We start from the raw sequence: 23,763 nt of genomic DNA on the forward strand, positions 1-23,763 counted from the left end.
TTAGTTTATAGAAGATTACTCTAGCCTGCAAAGAATAGTAATTTTCTATGTAAAAGCTGGTTTGTATTGATACATATGATTATGTAAGCTATATATCAAATATGATTAAAATTTTAAAATAAATTCACAAAGAATCATATTTAATCAAGTGTTAATCCATTTCAAAAAAAAAAAATCAGGTGTTAATCATGACATTAATAGTCACATTTCTTTTATCCTCATTTTTATGCTGAGTGTTTTTATTTTTATGCACTAATTTTCTTGATTAAAATGTTTACTTAGCAAAGTTTGTTCATTTTCATTAATAGGTATTCTTCTTTCGTTTTTTGTTTTTTGTGTTCAAGAAATTAAATGGCATTATATATTTTAATTTCATTTTTCACTATGGATCTTTTATTTATCATATCAAAGGATATAACTAACTTTTTTTTTATCTGCAAGTTGTGGCTTTTGCTCTTGATAAGAATGGATGGTGGGGGTAAAACTGTTGGAAAAACTCATTTTCAACATCAAGATAAGGCAAATACACTATCTCGAATTATGATTGTCCAATCACGCAGCTCGAAGTTCAAAAAGAAGTAGCATGTAACTTTATACATCAAGGATCTATTTGCTTCTTTTGTATTACTCTTATTGGACCTTTTGATTTTGTCTGAATTTTATGTACTTTGTTCAAGTTGGTCTTGCAAGAGAACTCGGTAGCATGACAGCTAGCGGAAAAGGTTAGCTTTTTCTTGTTTATTGAGTTAGTACTTTATTGATTCAGCATTGGCTTTTTGGTTTAAGAATATACGTTAGATGCGTAAATGATTTTTCTTTTGTTTATTTTGATATTATTTATTATTTGATGTGGCATAATGAGTTGGAGTTTGCTTTTTTGTAAGTTATGTTTTGTGTGAGCTTATAATTATCTCAAGTTAGCCATTTATTGATTTAGATAGTATATTTTGGTTGAGAATATATATTACATGTATAATCGATGTTTTATTATTTATTGTTTGACATGATATAATGATTTAATATTTAACATTATAATGCTACACAAAAAACTCAAAGTTGTGTATACATATTTTGCATCTCTCTAGTTATAATGTGTTTGCTTAGACATGATGGAAGATTAGTCCAATCTTTATGTTTTTAACCTCCAGACTGTCATTCCTTTCCAAATTTATCTTTTGATGTGATTGTTGAAGTAATTCTATTTTCTGATCACTTTAAGGAGATTTGAATGTCTTATTCTATTAATTTCCCCCCTCTTTTTCTACCGTTGTAATTATTTTTTCTTGGACCTTTACTTGCATGTCTTGCAACTTGTTCTTGTGATAATATTTGTCCGATCAAAACTGAATGATCATGCTCATTTCAATCTTGGCTCATTTTGAATGAGTTTAACTCATCCATTATCTCGATAGAAGCATTCTTGATTGATGTTGGGCTGTGTTTTACAGTTTTAAATACTTGCACATGTTGACTAATTTTTCTAAATGAAATTTTCTATCTGATGTTTGTACTGTTAAGTAAAATCTCTTGCTTTTTGCTGTCATGAGTTAACTAATTAGAATTATGTTTCTTTATGCTTTTTTGTTTTCTGGCTAGCTGGACATACTCATTAGCATAATAGTTATTGATGATTGTACATTATAATTGTTTTTATCAAAACCTTCTCTTTTGCACTTTCACGTAGATTGATGTTCTGTCTCGATAAAAAGTCTATTTGATTCGACGAAAATTGTGGCATAAAGAGTGGTTCGTAGCATGGATCCAAATACCGAAGTAGGAAGATAAATGTTGGGACCAAATTTGTGTGAAATACAAATACTAGTTGTCCTAGAACGGGAAGAGTGTTTGATTAGGCCATATGATCTTTTACAAAAGATTGAGGATACACTTGGAGGAATGATAGTTTGGCCTTGTCATTTGGTATGATATTCAACTTTTCAATTAACTAGTATTTATTGTTATGTCCGTCATGTTATTATCTTTTTAAACCAATATCAATTATATTTGCAGTTGACAGTTAATAAGAAAGATTTCTACTAGGTGCATTTGGATAAATAATAATTTTTCAGTTTATCATTTGGTATGATATTCACTAGTTTGAATTAAATTTTAATCTCTTTATTTTGTGCTTCTTTAATTATATTTCATTCATACAAATATATGAATTTTTATTGTAGGTGACAAGAATATTGGATTTTGATTAAGATGAGATGGTTGAAGAATGAAGATGCATCACGAGTTTGCTTATGTTGTGCTTTACAAGACTTAATTGTTTGCTAGTTCTTAAACTAAATACATTTGGTACATTTGTTGGGGTATAGATATTTTTCGAGGTAACAAATTTGTCAGTCTTATACAGTAATGATTGCAAAATTAATGACAATTATTGATTAGCAATTTAATTTCTATTTTAAAATTTTGTATTTGTATTTATGTTAATTTGTTATATCCTTGAATATTATATTAAAAAAATATTAAAAATCGATGGCATTTCATAAAATATGACATTTTTTATGTCACAATAGAACATTAAATCATGTACATAAAAAATGTCATTGTAAAACTCATTTGGAGACATTTCAAAAAGTCATTATAAATAACTATTAATGACAATGTTCAATGTCCTTATATACTAGTATAGAAGATATTTGTAAGTGTCATTACAGATTACATAATGAGATATTTTAAATTAACCTTATAACCTATCATTAATGACATTTTTTATTGTCACTATAAATAACATACACGACACTTTTAGTTATCATTATAAATGATTTTAAATGACATATAAATTTGTCATTATTAATATAATAACAAGACATGTATAAATGTTTTTAAAACGTTAGTTTTCCTGACATTTAAAATTGTCATTATATGAATAATTAGTAACACGTATGAAGTTGTCATTAACATCTTATAATGACATTAAAAAATGTCAGGAAGTTTAAGACGACATTAGAATAGACGACATTTATTAGAGATGTCACTAAAACTTAAATGTCACTAAATATTGAATATGATGACATTTATGAATGTCACCATAAGCATTTATTTTTGTAGTGATTGTAGTTTATCTGATCAGTCAAATAAAAACCAAGCCAAAAGGAAAGTGATTGAAAAAAAAGCAGAAACAAAAGCAAAACAACACACTAATACAAAGAGGATTATTTTCCAATACAAAAACTAAATTTGGAGAGAAAAAGCTAAATTTGAAAGAGTCGAGGGGTTTTGATATGACATTACCGACAAGTTTGGTTGGTGCTAAAATATTGAAATATATATATATATATATATATATGTATATATGGAGTCCGTGTGTAATTTTGAATTTGCCTAAAATATTGTTCATCATATCGAACTAACTACATGATTTTACTATATTATAATATTTTTTATATTTAATTTTATCTTATATCGTTTAAAATTCAAAAATCATTAACTTTTATTTTAAAATTTAAAAACTTCTGTATTTTTTTTATAGAATCCACTAGTTTATATAACTTACGTGTCTCCTTTTGCAAAAAAATTTATTTGATTTTATCGAGGGGAATATATAATTTGCTAATATTCCCAAACAATATCATGTGCACATCTATATTAATCAAAATTGGTAGGTAAAATATCTAAAATTATGTTGTAACATGCCATTAATTTAAAGAATTTTTTTTTGTATTTTTTAAATCTAAATTATCCTAAAGATTACAATTATATCCATTATTTTTGTTACTTTATATCGTCAAATGTGCTGCTAATTTAATATATACTAGTAAAAGATGTACATGCGTTGCATGTGTTATTATTATTTTTAATTTGATCAAATAATACTAAACAATTAACACGAAATTATTTTCAATTTAGAAAATTTGTTCGATTTAAAAGTGATGTTTTGTTTAGATTTTTTTCTACGTAAAATATGGAGTGACTTGAGGAAGTTTTTAGTAGGGTAATTATGTAATTAAATATTTTGGTGTTCTCTAGGATAGTTACTCTAAGGGTCTCACACTTAATAATATAGTATATATATATATATATATATATATGTTATAATTTGAAAAATAAATATATTACATAAATTAAATATATTTCAATCGATTTCGCAATAAATTTGGCTTGAGACAGATGGTATGCATCGTGCCTGTTAATTTGGACACAAATCACTTTCTCATAATTTGATGATATCGATGCCCAAATCCGAATCCTCCAAGATTTTCATTCTTTGTTTTTTGAAAAATAATAGAATAGCTAGCTAGCAAGGCTGGCAAGAAATAATCTCACTGTCTCTCTACTTTATGTCATTATCTTCAATAATTATTTATCACTTTGCATGTTCGAATCCTGAAGACTAATCACAAGATAATAAGCCCATCGAAGGACTACTTCGGAGATTGGTTTTTAACTATTTTTTTTTTCTTTCAAAAATAAAAAAGAAAAATATTTGCGTGAGACGGTCACTATAGGTCGTATTTTGTGAGAAATATCTCTTATTTGGTTCATCCATAAAAAATATTACTTTTTATGCTAAGAGTATTACTTTTTTTTGAATATCGGTAGGGTTGATCCGTCTCACAGATAAAGATTCGTGAGATCGATTAAAAAATAAATAAAGGCCTATTAGTCATTTAGCTGAGATTTAGAATTTTAAAAAATTAATTCGTGGATATGTTTAAAATTCGGTTCAGGCTGCTAGGTGTGAATCGAATTCAAATAACAAATAAGACGACTGCAAATAATAAAAATTATAAAGAAAGTATTAAAAAAAAAATCTTGCTTGATTGAGATTCAAAAAAATCTGAGTCTATCAAGCCAATTTAAGTTGTGTTTACTTATTCAAAAATTGTTCGAAGTTAAAGATATACATAAATTTTTCAAGTTGAACTTGAAGTTACGCTATCTTGTGAAGAAAACATGAACATATGTAATATTTGTGAAAAAAATAAAAAATTATTCGCTAGCTGAGAATGTCATTGGGAAAATTATATCTTTTTATCTTGTAAATTGCACATTTTTATTTTATTTTTTAATTATTTTATCGGTCAATTAATGGTATTAATCCACTAACTTGCAATTTTTTTCGATTTTAGTCTATTTTCACCGAAGTGCTGACGTGACATCAAACACGTTAGCAATTCTTGTCGTCAATTTTCAATGATACATATCATCATTTCTCGGCTCTACGTTAGCAATTTGATATAAAATTGAATAAAGTGTAAATTAATGGACCGAGACTGTAAATGACGTGATAACATGACAAAAAACGAAAAACATGCTTGTTACTTGGCAAAATTTATATTTTCCCTCACATTTTTCTTCCCGGCATCAACTACAATTTTGTAATATATTTTCCTTTTTCTTGTTCAACTGATTGTATATTTGGCCAACATATGAGATTACATAAAAATTAAATATTATAACATTTAGTTTAATGACAAATACATATTAAATTTAATTAATATATGACTGATCGGAATCTAACATTAGTCACGAATATACTCGTTGAGTGTCTATATGTCAAATATTTGCTATAAAAGTCTTCGTATGAATAAAATTTTAAAGTACATATATAATATTGATTTTATTTAATACGAATTACAAAGAAGTATATACTCCGCCACCCATGGACGTAGTAGCTTCACTAGGAAGCCCACCCTAATCTCGGGATTAATATATATATATATAGTCATGTATTTTTGAAATTTTAGTCACTGAATAAAATTTTTATACCTGGATTTCCATGAGTTTTAAATAATCTAACATTCTATGTGGTTATTTAATTTATATATTTACTCATTCTAATTCTACACTTTATATATATATATATATATATATATATATATTTTATATATTTACTCATTCTAATTCTACACTTTATATATATATATATATATATATATTTGTGTTGTTCTGATTATAAGTATGTATTCACATAAATATATTGAATAAACTAAAAATATATAAATACTAAATAATAATCAAATTCAATGATAATTATTAGAGTACAAAATTGTATAACTAAATTATTTGAATGAATAATGTGATATGTACATTCAATTTTTTTTACTTACTTTACTATGAATTTATTTAAAAAGTTCATTATTATAAATGATATTTATCATGTATCTTGATAAATTAAATTTTTAAGATGATTTTTAAAATTTATCTAGTTAATATTAATATTATACAAAATATAACAAAAAAATTTAAAAATACATTAAATAATATTTACATTTTTCAATGCCCAGCCCACCCGATTTTAAAATCTTGGCTACGCCCCCGCCGCCACCTCCAACCTATTACTACAATCTCCAACACCACCTCCAATCTATATATAACTTCTACTTGAAAATCAGTGAAGTTGGCTAAGAATATTGTGAGATTAGCTAGCCAAGGACTTTGTGATTAGTTATATGTGAAACTAATATATATTGACAAAAACTTGTGTGAGACGGTCTCACGGGTCGTATTTTGTGATACATATATCTTATTTGGGTCATCCATGAAAAAATATTATTTTATATGCTAAGAATATTACTTTTTATTTTGAATATCGGCAGGGTTGACCCGTCTCAAAAATAAAGATTCGTGAGACCGTGAGACCTACTCATATATATTTTACTTTATTTTATTTTTCGGGACACTGATCTAATGGAAAATTTGTGGAACTGATGACTACTAATATTAATAATATAAATGTAACATAAATTTATGTGTATTTATATATTGTAAGGGCGAATAAAATAAATAATCCATTGACGTGAAACCGTGGTTGCATGCATGCAAATGTGTTGTTTAATGTATAAATTCACATATAAGATCGAGTCCGAGTGCTGGTTTGAGTTTTCCACCATGTTATGTGAATGATATCGCTTGAATCATGAACAAAAGATAGTAGTTAGTAAAATAATATTGTTTAATAATTTTTTTAAATGATAACTCAAATATATTTAGAGAGAGTTATTTTTCAAAAATAAAATTCGACCAAGATTATTTCTCGAAATTTTCTTAAATAACCTTTGTTCTCGGAGTATTTCCAGCATATTTTTATATTAATTATATTTTGATTATTGTTAATAATGCAAAGTGTGATTGACTGAAGTGAAAGCAATTAGTAGGTATTATTTTATATCGAGGGGGGAAATGTCATATATATTTTTTTTATGACTGAGAGAGCAAAATGATTTTCAATATTCTTTATCATAGGCTACGAAATCCTATTTGCAGAAAAGTAAGTTTAACCTCCAATCAATTTTTTTTAAAAAAATTATGATTTTGCTCAAGCTAAAAATATATGCATAATGAGGTATTTTTTTTAAAAAAAATATTTTCAGATTCTCCGTGTTCCCTATTGCGGGCTCCGGTTTATAGAACTTTTTATACAGTAGATTTATAAATGTTATGTCTATTGTGAAACGATCTCACGAATCTTTATCTGTAAGACATGTCAATACTCCCGATATTCACAATAAAAAATAATACTATTAACATAAAAATTAATATTTTTTCATTGATGATCCAAATAAGAGATCTGTATCACAAAATACGACATGTGACACCGTCTCACACAAGTTTTTGTCATGTTTCATATATACAAGACATGCATATAACAAATTGAATATTTATTATATTTGGTCTCTTCGAACAAGAAATCCGAACAAAAAGAGCCCAAATAAAAGAATACTATCCATTAAATAAAAATAAAAATCTCAAATATCTTCTTTAATTTTATAAAAATCTAAAATTTACCAATTGACACTTTTATTCTGAAAAGAGGAAACATGAAACAAAATATATGACGACCAACCAATTACCATTTTGACGCATTAATTGTTTTTACGATCAGACTCATGGTTTTTATGCCTATCCATGTACAAGCATGGACCCTCGGCTAACGAAGTTGCACACCATCTAGCTCGGAAGGTCATCAAATTCGAGTCTGGATTAGAGTGGTTTAATTGAGTGTTACCATCTTGGTTATCAACTATTGTATATCGTGACTTTTTACAGAGGTCTTGATGGATGGTTTTTATCTCGAACGAAAAAAAAGTATACACCCTCGTGTCAATAGTGTGACGCTACATACACCAACAAAACGATTCCTATAACTGAGTTATATAGGTCCATATCAATCAGGAGTCGAGCCAAGTAAGACCAAATAAGTTGGAAAGACTCTCAGTGCCCATCACCACTTGCTATAGAAACATGCCGAGATTGTGTGATTTATTCTTTTAACAGCCATTAGGTACATCTCGAGTATCCTGGGAATATGTGTATTTTAATGTGTGGCTTCAATAAATAACGACGGTGAAAGTTGTTTGCAAGAAAAGGTGAATTTCTCTACCTCCACTTCTTGTAGGAGTTGCTCAAGTTCAACTCGAATACTGCTGAACGAGGGTCGATCAGTAGGAAGAGCTTGCCAGCATCCCTGCATTAGGTCTAACAGCTTGGGATGAGCATCTTTGGGGAGTTCAGGTCGAAGTCCCTAGAATTTGGACAAAAGTAGTTAACATCTCAGCCTAGACATTCATGCTCATAATTGATATTCCAACTTTGTTCCCTTCAAACTTAGACAAGCAGATGTGTACAGGTCAATCCAATCAAGCATCACGTTACGTTTATTACTACAGTTTTTATTTCAAAATACTGTTCTTGTCTTTGCGCACTAGGGCTATTATACCTTGTTAATTCAAAACGTCATTATCTCAAACATCAATATTAGAAGGCATGGAACATAGAGCAATTGTCAGCGCAATAAGTATGTAATCGTGTTACATATCAGCTCATCATACAAGCGAGAAAAACTGAAGGAGCATTTTCAAAACAAGAGTTCTATAAAATAAAGGATCTCTTTAAGTGCGAGTGTAGATGTCGAAGCACTAATTAAAAAACTAGTGCCTATTATGCTTAAGAGATTACTGAGTTCTAGATATTATTACAATGACATTGCATTGATAATACTAATACTCTAACCTGGCAAATGATATTTTTGTTCTATTTTGAATTAGACTTTTAAATTTCGAGTTATATCACCTGGACACTCATATCTGTTCACAGTGGACATATGCAACTCCAAATGTGCTTGCAGGAAATTAATCGGCTCAATCTCCTTATCTTCTCCATAAACCGTAGAAATTACTTGATGCAGAAACTAATTTATAAAGTATATGATTCATCGACTGCTGTGTGTGTCTGGTGGTTTGGTTCTCTTAGTGCAAGATGCAATCTAAGATAGGGATTAACTGTATCCCAGAAGGCCCACTCGCTCCCAATAGCATACCAGATTTGGTAGGGGCGAAATAAGCCTTCAGAAATTGGCAAAACCAACATGTCTTGTAGCCATTTCTGCAATTTCAGCCATCTTTCATCTATAAACTAACAAACTTAACATGTCACAAAAAGTGCACAAACCTGTCTCACTCCCAGGGCAGCTTGTACTGGGGTCATGGTATCATAAGGAACCTGAAAGGTAAAAAAACGTAGAAATAATCATGTCATGGTTCTGGCATTACTTGGTTGCAAGCACTAACTAATATTTATAAAGATTAGAAACTTCAGAACCACCTTGGCTGTCATAATCTCCCATAGAACAATACCAAAACTGAACACATCTGCCTTTTGGTCATAAGGTAGATGATTTATCACCTGTAAATTAGACGATGAGTAAAAACCACGAGTTAGATAGCGCATGGGATGGGATATTCAGAATCAAGAATTTTTGGCTATAGATACATTTTACAACCTAAGTCACTCCAAACTAACAGAACAAAGATTTAAATGCAGAACTAAGAAATTTGGATCCCTCTTTTTCTATGAAAAATTTACTTGTCACAATATAAGAAAATCTTAAAACGCCACCTCAGGTGCCATCCATCTATATGTTCCAGTCTCTGCCGTCATCACCCCACCATTGTTCTGGAACCGAGCAATTCCAAAATCTGCTACCTTAACAACCTTGAAACAAATTATCGAACTGATCAATACACGTATGCACCAATAAGTTATAAACGATGCAAAACAAGCTCAAGCAACTGATAAAGAATCTCGTGAATAAGAAAGCCGACACCATAGCCAACAATATGGTGGCAAGAGGTAGCATCATACAATATTAAGAATAAGTATGCAATCCAGCTAGAAATTCAAGCAAGAAAATATCATTTCTTAAGAACTTACATTGTGAGTATCCATAAGCAAATTTGCTGTCTTCAAGTCCCTGTGTATGACGTTCTTTTGGTGAAGGTACTCCATCCCTTTGCAGATGTCAATTGCAAACTTCAGCAGTTGTGGGAGTTTCAAGACAAGATGATTCTTATGCAAATATTCATACAGGCTCCCACCAGGCATGTACTCTAAACACAAAATCAGTAGCGACATGAATAAATTAGTAAACTATAGACATAGTTACAATCAAACACTGAAGAAGAAACAACTATGGGACTTTCAGATAATTTTAAGTTTTCTCCTATTACATAAATATTTTACTTAAGGTTGAGAATGGAAGAACACAGAATTAGTTTGACAGTTCAAAACAACAATAGCCATACTCCTATAGCTAAGTTGCATGCATGGTACTTATAATATGTTGCAAATCAGAAGTAGCTAAGTCACACCAAGCATTGCACATTACAAAAGTTGAAAGACAATTACTCTCATAGTAAGCACAATACCTGTTACTATGCATACATGTGGCAGCTTTGTGCAAGCGCCTATGAAATGTACGACATTTTCATGTTGTACCTGTCTGCATTGAACAAAGTAAATATTATAAAATTCAATGAACCGAGTTGGAATTGGTGGTGACAAGATCAAACTTTTTTGAATGCAAAATTTCAAAAATTTCGAGACGAATAAAAAAAAAACATGAGGGAGAATCGGGAAAAAAACGCATGACCATCTATTCTAAAAGCTGTAATGAAAGTTACCTTAAAATAGCAATTTCCTGTTTAAACTCCACTTCCAGAGAATTATTCAAATGCTCAGATCTAAGGACCTTGACAGCAACATTCTGGCCAGAATATATTCCGCGATACCTGGTAAAAAACACTCAAAATGTTAGCAATGGTAACACAGGACAGAGTAAAACAACAAACTAATCATCAAGCTATAAACTAACAAATCTCCACAAGATCCAGCAGCAATTTTATCCCCTATCTTCAATAATCTCCAATCTATTTCCCAATCTTCATATTTTGCTTGCATGGCATTAGCTTTCTCCAGTAACATTGGCCGTGCCTGCAAAGAACCAGACCACGATCCCTAAACAAATTTTAAGCCGTTCAATATGTGAGATGTTGAATATGATGGCCTCTAACACAGTCCCCCACATTCATGAGGTATTATTTTCAAAAAGCTTAGCACATGGAATTCTTTTTCATTAATGGATTACAGTATTTCAACCAATGACCTTCCCTAGGCCTGGTTCAGCTATTATGTCAAGTAATGACCTCACCAAAAATATAAAGTTGTTTGAGATGCAAAACCTTTGATATCTTTAGTAACCTTATGGAATCTAACTCAACTCAAAAGCCCTTGAGATGACTGAAAGAACACCAAGCTACTTGCACTTCACCAGTATTGAGCTACATTAAAGCTCATTTAATATTTTATTTATCTGCTGAGAATCAAACACACATGACATAGTTTTAACCTTACTAGTCATCAAGGCTAGTTTTGCTTGATCGAACTGGACTGCGCTTCTGATTTATTGTTCCATGGTAAATTCTTCACTTTGATTATCTATGAAGAAGTATGGCTTCTTTACTTGTCTTTGAACAATACATGCTCTTTCAATCAAATAATAGATTTTTTTATCGGATGTGACTCAGATTTAACCAAACAGAATAAAGTGTGATAAACAAACTCCTTTACATTAGAACGTATCCTTGGAAGTACATCAAATACATAATAACGGATTAGCCGAATTCTCGAATTATGAAAACAAAATGAAGGAATTTAAGAAGGTGAAAGATAAACACAAAAAAATATGAAGTATATCAATGTCAATTACCTCACTTCTAGCAATTGCTTGTGTCATCGCTTCATATAAACCTTCTTTATCCTAGCCACAACGTATAAAAGTCAACAACATTTCGACATAGCAACATCCTCGATCATAGACTTAAAAATTATTTCAATGCTCTACAGATAAAATTTCACACACTACTGCACAGACATCTTGAAATACAGGAACCGCCAATAGTCCAATGAGAGTCTCAGTCAATGTACATGAAAAGAAAATGTAGTCCTTGTCAGAGGCGTGTCAAAATAAAAAGGTTCCACTGGTGAACTAAAATGATGTTATTTTTCGCAATTAAGATACTGTGGATGAATTAATGGTTAGCTGAAAGTTTGTGGACAACATGATAAGAAACAAGTCGGCAAATTACAATTGGATGTGATGAAAGTTGCCTCAAATTTGGAAATGCAGGAATTTCATGTTCTACCTAACTTAAAACAACCTCTGATTGCCCCCCACCCCCACTAGATACTGAGATTGAGAATGATACTGAACTTGGTAAACTACACCGCAGTTACCTCAACAAGCCATCCATCAACAACAAATACATCTAAAGAGTAGCCATCCATCGTTGAAAATACATGAGCTTCCCGTATGTTAAGTCCTATGTCTGAGAGCAAAGCAGAAAGCTGCATAAGAGAAATAAGAGTCAAAGACTTCAATAATACAAAACTCGGTAATGCTCAATTGTCAAATCTAAATACCACTAACATGAAACCTCAAATGATGGAAGAGGAGAGGAAGAATAATTTAAAAAGGAAAACAGAGAAAAGAAAGGAAGAATCAAAACCAAAAGACTAGTAGATACTTAAGAAACTATGCAATTGAGCATATCCGACAGGTAATATTGAAGCTTCTCATTTTTCTCGGACAAGAATGAGGCACCATCATTTTGAAACGTGACGTGACTTACATAACATATTCTGATTGGTGCTGAATGAGAACGTATACAAATCATCAGCCTAACTCCATAACAATGACCAAGGCACAGAAGTTCACAAAAAAATTTGCATGGTAAAGACCAGATATCTATTTAAAAATGCAGAAAATACGCTTTGTAATTTACCTGACTAAGAAGCTTAGGTTTGTCAATGGTACAAAATACTACTTCATGAATTGGTGTGTGCAAAGCTTCCTGCCTGCACTATTCATGCTTATAGTAAATTTATTTTTATACAAGAAGCACTAATGAAGAAAAATTGAAAGAGTTCGCAGGTCACGTGCATTCAAGTGAGAGAGAGAGTCTTGGGCCAAGTGAGCTTCAAGCTTGGATGATCTATAGACATGGTGCAACAAAGAGAACAGAGTATCTACAGCAGTTTCTAGATGAGAAAGAGAATTACTAAGTTACGCAAAATCCCTCCATATGATAGTCAGAAATTGCTGGGTTGAGGAAGTAAAATGGCTCGAGAGAAGCATAAAAGGCACTGAAGTCCACTGAAGAGGACTTGATCAGAGAATTTATCAGGCATGACATTTTTAGCTGACTATCTTAACACCTAACAGGCCGGAAATTTTAATGAATACTCGGGAGCAAAGAATAGGTGGATTTTTCTTAGCCCTCAAATATTAAATAACACACTGTTATCCTTAATAAGATAAATAATAACACAAAGCATATAAAACGGCCCAAAAATTACCTTCTAGGAGAATATTCTGCTGGAGTTTCCTTGTCTTTATCATTAGAATTCTTCTTGATATCTAAATTTAGACCCTCTAGCTTAGAACAAGTCTCGAAGCCACCCACAAAGTTCCTGTTTCAAGTCACAGTCAGACTAGAATATTGTAAGAACTAGATAAAAACATAATACGACAGCAACAAGCACCCGGCAGGCATAAGAATGTTATCTGGAGTGGTGAAAAATAAATTAGACAACTAAACATTTAAAATCACAAGCACCTACGACTTGATGATTTGGCTTCTTTGTCATCAACAGCACCACATCGATTCGAGGCGGGAGGAAAACTTGAAACTTGTTCATCATCAATGCCATTGGTTCTAGTGCAAATATCCTGTGGCAGATGAAAAATTATACAGCAGGAGAGTAAACATGAGTCACATATAGAAAGAAAAATGAGATGTACAATAAAGTAAGCAGCAAAAATAATACGCAAAAAAAAAGGGTGCAGAACGACCATCTGCAACAAACAGCCGATACAATAAAAGCAATAGCCAGCGGTAAAGCAAAATAATCTTCTGATTCCAGTATTTCACATGGAAGGTACATGGGGGACCAACGAGATCTTTCTGCTACACGGGAATCATTTAAACCGTTCCAGGAAAGGTTTTACAAATACTTGGGAGTTGGGTGGGACATCAAAAAAATATTTAGTTGTCTTTGAATGATCACATGTACACGGCACTAGCAAGAGTGGTGCAATCGCAAAATTCAGTCTGCTTTATTAACCTTTTACCTCAGGAGTCGACTGAAATGGGGATTGTAAGATGGATTTCTCATACTTTTCATGCTTTGCTCGCAAAAAATCATTATGATGATTAATAAAGAAAAAACAAGTTTAGTGAGTCACAGTAATAGCATCACCTAAATGAGAGAGAACTTCGAAATGGTATCAAGATTACTCAACGACTGTAAAATTAACAACAGAGTTTATTCTTTTGACACTGCCATTAATAACAGAATCAAATCCATATAATTTTTGGCAGCAAAAATCTGCCTTTTGTATTTTTGTCTACTTTCACACACAATCTTCAGATCCTGTAAAGTTACTAAAATGTAGATAAACGAATCAAAAGATTCAAGAGTTTTGAGTAATGGTAAATTCCTAGAAAATATGGGAAATTTTGAATTGAGCTAGTCAGTAAAGTGTCTAAAATGCCAATGAATATATATCCATACCTCTAGACAACGAATATGGAAAACGGGTCGATTAGCAGGGTCCTTAGCCCTAGAAAGAAGCTTTTGATGCAACAACACATCTTCCACTCTATCGATATTTATATCCAACATATAACTGAAAAACACACCACGATGGATTAAATGGCAGCACCGAAGGTCCATACTAAGTTCAAATAGACAAAAATTCAAAACAAGAATATTGTAAAACAAGTCGAAAAGAAATCATAGATCTCCTGGAAAGATTCGGGTTATCCTCTGGTTTAAAAGATCAAATTCTAATAATGAATCATTGAATCTCAAGCCCAATGAATGTGACTCGAAACAAATAACATGCATGCTAACTATATTCCAGCATCGTACACAAAGAGCGATACGTTTTCAAACACAAGCAATTCAGGAAAACAATCACAAGCAATTCAATGGCAAAAGCGCACTCCAAATCTAAAGCAAAACAAAAAACATACAAACTCAAACGATTCAACGCAAACACGCACAAAGAATTCCTATTTCATCGCACTTCGCGCACAAAAAAATTAAAAAAAAATTGCACCTTTGAGGAAGGCGGTTGAAATGAGCTTCCAACTGTTCACGAAAATGAGGATTTCCAACCACCTCCTCATTTCCATTCTCCATCAAACGGGTAAAAACATCATTCCTGATCACATCGTGTCCTCCTCCGCAACTTCCGCCGACGATGCTGTAGGTCCGCGGCGGGGATGAACTCTCCCCCACCTCCTCCACGAAATCCATATAGATTATTACAAATAAATGCGTATATTTTCTCAACGAATAAGTTATATTACAAAATTTGAAAATAAAACGTATATGGATCGAATTAGTTGACTTTCACTGGAACTGTAACTCTTCTCACTGGATTTTTCCCCTATGCGACGACCGAGGGGTTAATTGGTCCGCCATTACTGTGCCAATCGCAGCTTCTCCAGCACAAAAACCGTACAGGGAGGAAATTTTTGCCTCAAAATTGTCAGTCTTTTGTCTTGCTGGAGACCCCCGCACGACCGTGTACTTTAGTTACACGTTTGTTTTCCTGCGACTGTGTGTGAGAGAGGATAATGAAAAAGTTGACTGGTGCGAATGGATAGGGCTTCCGGGGACATGTAATAATTACGAAAGGTAGGGTCGTCCTTGGTAGATAACCTCAATAAAGGTCGTGTGAGCCTATACCATATTAAAGTTTAAATTTGATATTAAATTTCAAGTTCATTTCGAGTTATCAAATCTAATTCGAAAAAAGATTAAATTAGTTTTAGATCTGTGACGATGAAATCGAACTAATCATGTATGATATCAAATCAAGAGTACAACCAAATTCAAAACCGAAATTGAATTAAGATACATATAAGAAAAAAATTTGTGTGATACGATCTCACGGGTCGTATTTTGTAAGACGGATATCATGGATGACTTTTCATGTTAAGAGTATTATTTTTATTGTGAATATCGCACGGATAACAAGAGACCTACTCTATATATAATTATTCGTAGAATTTGAACAAAATATTGAATAAAATAAAGATATTTAATAATTTAATTTATTATCCTTCACATCATATGGTAGCTCAATAAAAGACCATTTTTTTTATAAAAAATATAGTTTATAAAATTTTAAGAATAATCGTATGGTTTTTGTTGTTCGGAAGCACATATTTTCCAATTACTGTTGAGGAAAGATTTGATTGAAACGAAAGGTAAAGTGAATAGTTCAGATACGAGAGGGCTTCCGGTGTATACAACGTCACCATCCACCATTTTGGGCTAGAAAAGCCCACTTGAGATAACATGGCCCATATCTATGGGTACGTAGATCGAACAATGGGCTGGTCCAGCCGAAACAGAAACGTGTGTCAGCATGGGGATTCTCTGGGCCCACTTGATTCTAAGGACAACACCACGTGGTGGGGTAGGATTGTAATAATGAGCCTGACGTAGTATGTTTTTAAACTTATCTTCTATTTTTCTCCTCTTTATTTTATTTTGGGAAAATATAATAAAAAATAAAATTACTGGAAATTGGCTGGTATGATTTATGATCCGACAGCTAATCCCATAAAATTGGCTCAATGATTAATTATACAAACACGAAACTTTAATGTTTTAATTTTATTATAATGACACATTAGTCATCCACGTTTATGCAAATATCAGTTCAAGTTTGTCATGCACTTCTTGATGTGTGATTATTTATCAGACTCGTGGGATGAGACAATAATAATTAATGAGATAATAAATCGAGATATTCGATTGATTTAATTCTAAATGTAGTATAATTCGAGCTAAATATAGTAAAATTTTTAGGAATTAATAATGTTGAGATGGTATAAAATAAGAGATTGAGCGTTGAAAATAAGAGTTGTAAATATTGAAAATTAATGTGTGATGATGTATGTAATGATATATTTATTTTTAGATTATTTTCAAAGAAATTCTATAAATAGTTCTCTCAATTTGTGAAGAAAAACACAGTTGAGTAAAAAAAATATTTATAAAGTATGTAATTTAATATATTTTGTGAGTTTGATATTTTATTTTTTATCGTAAACTTTTATTTTTAACAGAGATAATGATATTTATTCATTTAAAGAGTATTTTCCTGACTCGACGAACCCGGATTTTATTACATGACAAAATAACTGTTGTTTCATTAATATCTATGTCATATTTATATAATTAATATAAAAAATAAAATTTATTAATATTTTATTGAATGACTATCATGACTATCAACAGAGAATTAATAATTATTATTTTTGTTATATTAACAATAATAATAGTAAAATTAATAATATTTTTTGAGCAAATTTTTTATTTTTTAGGAAATCATTCCAAAATTAAATTTTATTCGTGAATGTCTTAGAAATATATATTTATATTTTGGATAGATTTTTATAGACATATTAATTAAAATTATACATTTCCTCCTATTCACCAGCTTCAATTTCGCCCGATTCTTCAGTTTCTCCTGTAATTAATTATCCACAACTGTCTTTACCAGGTCATACATTTTTATAGCCATTCGTGTGTTTATTCTTGTTTTTTAGGGGAAAAATTGCTGTATTTGGTGTATTCCCCCATTTTTTACTGATCTAGAGCAGCATGGTTGGGACTGGCGTAGAGATTGAAGAACCAATGGCGTCTAACGGAGCTTTCAGGCACGAAAAATCTGCGGATCTCTTGACGGAGTTGTCGGGCGTGGAATCGTTTGATCCATCGGCGGTGGTGGCAGAGCAAGTGCCGCCGGTGGTGGATTCGAGTACCGAAGATGATTGGGAGAAGAGAGAGATAGTTTTGGGGAAGAACGTGCATACCACGAGCTTGGAGGTGACGGAGCCAGACGCTGACGATGAATCGACGGGGGATAAGGAGGCATATATGGCCAGCATATTGGCTAGATACCGCAGAACGCTCGTCGAAAGGACCAAGCACCATTTAGGTATTTGAGAAGCCTGCATATCTTTGGAAATTTTCGCAACTATCTTGGGGATCTTTACATGAGTTACCTACGGAGAGATTTTGATTGAAATTGCAGAAGCCGAAGCAATTACCTCTGCAACTAGTGGTTGACAGAGAGTTTTGACGCTTATATTAAACCGAATGAATTTAGCATGGACTCTTGTCTAATTTGGGACGACTGTACCGAAACACCAGAGAGATTTATTGCACGTTGGTTCTTGGTTTTTCTTGGAGTTATGGAACAGTTTTCACATTTTTTGTTTTATGTTTTTTTCCTGCTGCTTAATTTGTCTTAACTGCTGGTAATATGTTAGACATTATCATAATCCATGGTTCTCATCGCTTCGTAATTTTTTTTTCTTGTTTCGCACAGGGTATCCTTATAATTTGGACTTCGATTATGGTGCACTTAGTCAGTTGCAGCACTTCTCTATTAACAACCTCGGAGATCCATTCATTGAAAGCAACTATGGTGTGCACTCAAGACAGTTCGAAATTGGTGTTTTGGATTGGTTTGCCCGTCTATGGGAGATAGAAAAGGATGATTATTGGGGATATATCACAAATTGTGGAACTGAGGGCAATCTTCATGGCATCCTTCTAGGGTAGGTATCTTTTGGTCTGTGTCTATGAGGTTCTAACTACAAATACAGAGGTTCGTCTATGGATTTGGTTCAATTATCATTCTGGTTATTCACTTGGTTCAAGACATCAAGAAACTAGTTTTACCATAGTTCTCACTATGAGGGATGATATTATTAAATCAACATGTTAATGCTTGCGTTAATTAATAGTTTCATCACTATTCTGAAAAAGTTTTTGAGAAAAAAAATTTGGTCAAAAAGCTAAACTAATATATGCTTACGAAAAATGTTTGTTTTTCCCTGCTATTAGTTTCACATCCGAGGTAAATAATTTTCCATTTCTTTCAATAGGTTCAATCTTAATTGTAAATATTAATTTTTTTTGTAATTTACAAAAAAAATTGTTAAAATAGAAGTTTGTTTGATTCAGATTATAATTCTACACAACTATTCTCAAGAATCTGGTCTCATTTTGAGTTTTGAACAAAACATTATCAACAGTGTTTGTTTTAGTGTAAATTAGCGTGACTTTCTATGTTGGCAATAACTTGAACATGGTGGTCTTTCCCAATTGTGTCCAAGTGGTGTTTGCGTGGAAACCTTTAAGGTTCATACTTCATAATAAGTAAATGATTCTTTATTCCATTGTACAGGAGGGAAGTGTTTCCTGATGGAATTCTCTATGCATCAAAAGAGTCCCACTATTCTGTGTTCAAAGCAGCAAGAATGTACAGAATGGAATCTGTGAAAGTCGGGACTCTGTTAACGGGGGAGATAGACTGTAATGATTTTAAAACTAAGCTACTTCCAAACAAGGACAAACCAGCAATCATTAATGTCAACATAGGTGATTTCTTCTCTCTCTTTTCTGCCTCCAAGTCTGATACTAGCTACTGTTTGTCCGCTGTGTGGAGTGAGATTGAGTTTCCTTAAACTGCAAATATGGCTGTACATTGTTGAGTTATATCCCTATATTGGTAACAATATCTGCATTGCAGGAACTACTGTTAAGGGGGCTGTTGACGACCTTGATCTGGTTATACAGACTCTTGAAGACTGTGGGTTTTCACATGATAGATTCTATATCCATTGTGATGGCGCTCTTTTTGGGCTCATGATGCCATTTGTCAAAAAGGTTTTCTAACTGTTCTTGCTGAGCTTCATTGTTATCTGTTTATGTTACTCATCATTTCCTACATTGATCCTCCAAAAGCATGCAGCTGTAGGATCAAATATCTACTCTGAGGAGTGTTTTGAGACCAATTTTTGCCATTGAATTTAGCCCTGTAATATAGTTATTGGAGAATTAAAACATAGTGTTTAATTTAAGAAACTCTAGGAGTTGGAGCTGAAAATGGCACATCACCGGCTGAAAATTTCGAATTTTAGTAAAAGAAGAGTGGAGATAACCTAAGTGCCGACTTCTTGTCACATCTGAGTACCATGGGGGTGCAATTTTTTAGGGTGCTCCAGCATTTTACTTTATTTTGTTCATTTCATTCAAGTTTGTTTAGGAATTTGGTTTACCACTCTTCTTTCTCTCAGTTCTTCGGGTCTTATTGCAGGCACCCAAGGTTACATTCAAGAAGCCCATTGGCAGTGTCAGTGTATCTGGCCACAAGTTTGTGGGATGCCCCATGCCTTGTGGTGTGCAGCTCACAAGGCTTCGGCACATAAACGCTCTTTCAAGGAATGTAGAATATCTCGCCTCAAGAGATGCAACAATCATGGGAAGCCGAAACGGCCATGCGCCAATCTTTCTCTGGTACTCCCTGAACAGAAAAGGCTACAAAGGGTTCCAAAAAGAAGTACAAAAATGCCTGAGAAACGCTCATTATTTGAAAGACCGTCTCATTGGAGCTGGCATTAGCGCAATGCTCAATGAACTGAGCAGCACTGTCGTGTTTGAACGACCTCGAGACGAGGAGTTTGTCCGTCGTTGGCAACTTGCCTGCGAGGGAAATATGGCCCACGCTATTGTTATGCCCAATGTCACTCTTGAGAAGCTGGATTACTTTTTGGATGAATTAATTCAAGGTCGATCGCTTTGGTACAGTGACGAGAAAGTTCAGCCCCCGTGTCTTGCGGCGGATATAGGGAGCGAGAGCTGTTCCTGCGTTCTTCACAAATAATATGCTTTCTAGGTCTTCTAGATTATTTTCTATTTTTCTTCTGGGAGAACTCTTTTTGTTTTGTATGACACTATTGTTCGCTACAACTAAATTCCGAAATCATTCGATTAAGTGCCTAACTCTTCCGATATACTTAATATATTAATTATATGTATATTTTGGGTGTGTGTTTTTGGTGGAGGGATTTGAAGTCACCAGTTTCAAATCAATTTGATTGCTTAAGTGAATACATGTTGTGTACATTTCAAATCCACAATTTTATAATTTATGTAAATGCAAAGGTTATTATGATAAGTTTAAAATACTTACAAGGTTGATGTTATTTCAAATTTATTTTGAATCTGTCTCAATTAAATTATTCCATCTTAAGTGCAATCTTAGTTTGTGTTTGAATTGATGTTTTGTTTGGATACATGAATTTGAGAATATAAATTTTAAATTTCTAGATTTGTTTTAATGAACATAAATCAAATGGATTTCCAATCTACATTTTGTAAGTTTAATTGTAATTGTAGTGAATTTTAAATATATTCAAAAAAATTCAAATTTTTTACCAAATTAAATTCTTTTATCAGTATAAAATCTATCAATCCAAATCCAAATCCAACTTAGTTTTTCTGGTTTAAGTAGTTTCTGTGATAATTATTTCAAATAAGTCTTTATTAATATTCTATGACCAGAAAGTAAAGGGGGGTGTATTCAATCTAAACTTTTAATGACTTTTATGGAATTTTAAAATCTAGAGGTATTCAATCTAAATTTTAATGACTATATATATGTTTAGTGGTATTCAACATGGATTTTGGTAGAGTTTTAAAAAGTCATGTGGTATTCAAACTTGACTTTTTAAAACTCTCCAAAAGTCAAGAGGTATCCAAAAAATCCATAGATTTTCAAGGATTCTTATTTTATTATTCATGTACAAATCTTAAAGCCTTATGTACAATTGCAGAAAATCTAAAATATTCTTCCACCTATACCAAAGATTTTGATGGACTTTCTTTTTTGAAAAATACGCTATCTCTCTTCTATCTCAAGCAATCTCTAGGGTTCTTCACTCTCTCAAAAAAATTTCTTCTATTCAAAGGTATGATTGGTCATTCTTGAATTTATTATATTGCCAATATTTATGTGTAAAAATAGATGAATTGTTGTTTTTTTCTTGAATCATTATGATTATTGTATTTCATAAATTTTCTTTCATCTCATCAAAACGATGAATGATCCGACATGTGATGTGTTTTTTCTTGAATCATTATGATTATTGAAAAAACTTAGGAGTACTTCAGCATTCATATTATTCTTTCTTATGCTATACAGTAAATGATTTAAGAGCCATAGTTTTTTCTCAGTGTAAGATCTAATTTTAGAGTTCTATTTTCTTGATTGTCATTCCCAAATTAATTAAGATGGTCCTTTAATTGAACTTCTCTAAATAAAATTGAATCTTAGAATTTTTTTCGATATAGAGAGGAAAAGAAGAAAATTAAATGATGAAAAGTGAAATGATATAAGTGCAATTATGTACATGGTAAATGTGAAAGTTGTAAACAGCTAAGTGTTTTTAATTATTTTTGTGATGTGGCTAGAAAGTGAAAAATTGATTTCGTAAACATTAGGAAGTGGTGTTGGCTAATGCTAAAGTTTAAGTTAGAAAAGAATTGAATGGTATAATAGGATAATAAGACTTGGCTTGGAATAAGATAAAATTTTGAAGACATGGATACAGTTAATGAATATATTTTTTAGGCTTCTTGTACAAACTGATAGTATGTGATAAGAAATTTACCCACACTTAATCAAGATATACTTAATTTATACGTTCAAATACTTTACCTTATTTTTTAACATGATTAAATATGTGTTTCAATACAATTTAGATGAATTATTTTATGTGATTTCTTTAATATGAATAGTATAATTGAATTATTTATTTATTGTCTCAATTTTTTTCTTATTTCTCATAGTTGTCTCCAACAGTTTTTTATGCCATGTTAAGTCTGTATTTAATATTTATTAATGTCTTACTCGTAAAAGTAATATAGAAAACCCAATAGTCATTATGTGTACTTCACATGCATTTCAAGTGACTTTTCCTGGCATATTTAGGAGTACTGTAAGCTATTTTACATCCTGTTACCACATATTATACAGTGTTTCTTTGTTTGCTTCAATGAGTGTGGGAAGATAACGTCATTTTTCAGCTGTTAGGAATAGAAGAGTTAGGAGCATAGTTATAGAGCAGACATTTGGTATATTTAAATCACGGTTCAAAATATTCAAGATGACCCCTCCATTTCCATATACGACCCAAACAGAGCTTGTATTGGCTTGTGCCGGATTACACAATTTTCTTCGAAAGGAGTGTCGGTGTGATGAATTTCAAATTGAACCAGATAATGAAGCTCAATTGTCTTCATCGGCACAAGTTTATGGAGATGACAACTTTGATCAGTTATTTGATACTCAAGAACAACAACGAGCAAGAGCTAATGCATGGAGGGATATCATAGCCAATAGAATGTGGAGCGATGTTGATCAAATTGTCAATAATGATTAGCTTTTTTTATGTAAAAGTCTACTTATTATTTTGATTTTTCATTTTAATAAAATTTTATTATGAACTTAAAAAAATATTGTTCATTAATATGTTGAATTGACATAAAGAATTGAAATTTTGATTTCAATAAATTGGATAGTTCATTTGTCGT

General features: G+C 31.9%; 2 protein-coding genes and 1 long non-coding RNA gene across 4 annotated transcripts; 2 read left to right on the plus strand and 1 right to left on the minus strand.

Moving 5' to 3' along the window:
* The first annotated feature begins 730 nt into the window (after positions 1-730).
* LOC142550946 (uncharacterized) lies at positions 731-2,402 on the plus strand. Its single transcript, XR_012821451.1, has 3 exons — positions 731-1,920; positions 2,011-2,080; positions 2,178-2,402. It is a non-coding gene; the product is annotated as an uncharacterized LOC142550946 (long non-coding RNA).
* Positions 2,403-7,964: 5,562 nt separating this feature from the next.
* LOC142551664 (serine/threonine-protein kinase STY17-like) lies at positions 7,965-15,975 on the minus strand. The gene is made up of 16 exons (XM_075661022.1): positions 15,416-15,975; positions 14,866-14,980; positions 13,908-14,020; positions 13,648-13,761; positions 13,074-13,146; positions 12,526-12,636; positions 11,999-12,049; positions 11,105-11,247; positions 10,914-11,021; positions 10,659-10,732; positions 10,165-10,340; positions 9,850-9,945; positions 9,556-9,636; positions 9,403-9,453; positions 8,336-8,476; positions 7,965-8,252 (listed from the first exon to the last, which is right to left on the minus strand). The coding sequence occupies exons 1-16, from the start codon at positions 15,613-15,615 to the stop codon at positions 8,223-8,225; spliced, it is 1,677 nt and encodes a 558-aa protein (XP_075517137.1). The 5' UTR covers positions 15,616-15,975; the 3' UTR covers positions 7,965-8,222.
* A 1,769-nt stretch (positions 15,976-17,744) lies between these two features.
* On the plus strand, positions 17,745-21,163 carry LOC142551665 (serine decarboxylase-like). 2 transcript variants are annotated; one of them, XM_075661023.1, is made up of 6 exons: positions 17,745-17,878; positions 17,979-18,316; positions 18,710-18,941; positions 19,574-19,767; positions 19,919-20,055; positions 20,486-21,163. In XM_075661023.1, exons 2-6 carry the CDS (start codon positions 17,980-17,982, stop codon positions 21,050-21,052), a joined length of 1,467 nt encoding a protein of 488 aa, XP_075517138.1. In that variant the 5' UTR covers positions 17,745-17,878; position 17,979; the 3' UTR covers positions 21,053-21,163. The 2 variants fall into 2 exon arrangements, with proteins under 2 accessions (XP_075517138.1, XP_075517139.1); XM_075661024.1 differs by having other exon boundaries at positions 17,773-17,878; positions 17,974-18,316.
* Positions 21,164-23,763: the final 2,600 nt, after the last annotated feature.

The sequence above is a fragment of the Primulina tabacum genome, chromosome 7 (genome assembly GCF_025594145.1).
Source record: "Primulina tabacum isolate GXHZ01 chromosome 7, ASM2559414v2, whole genome shotgun sequence".
Taxonomy (NCBI): Eukaryota; Viridiplantae; Streptophyta; class Magnoliopsida; order Lamiales; family Gesneriaceae; genus Primulina; species Primulina tabacum.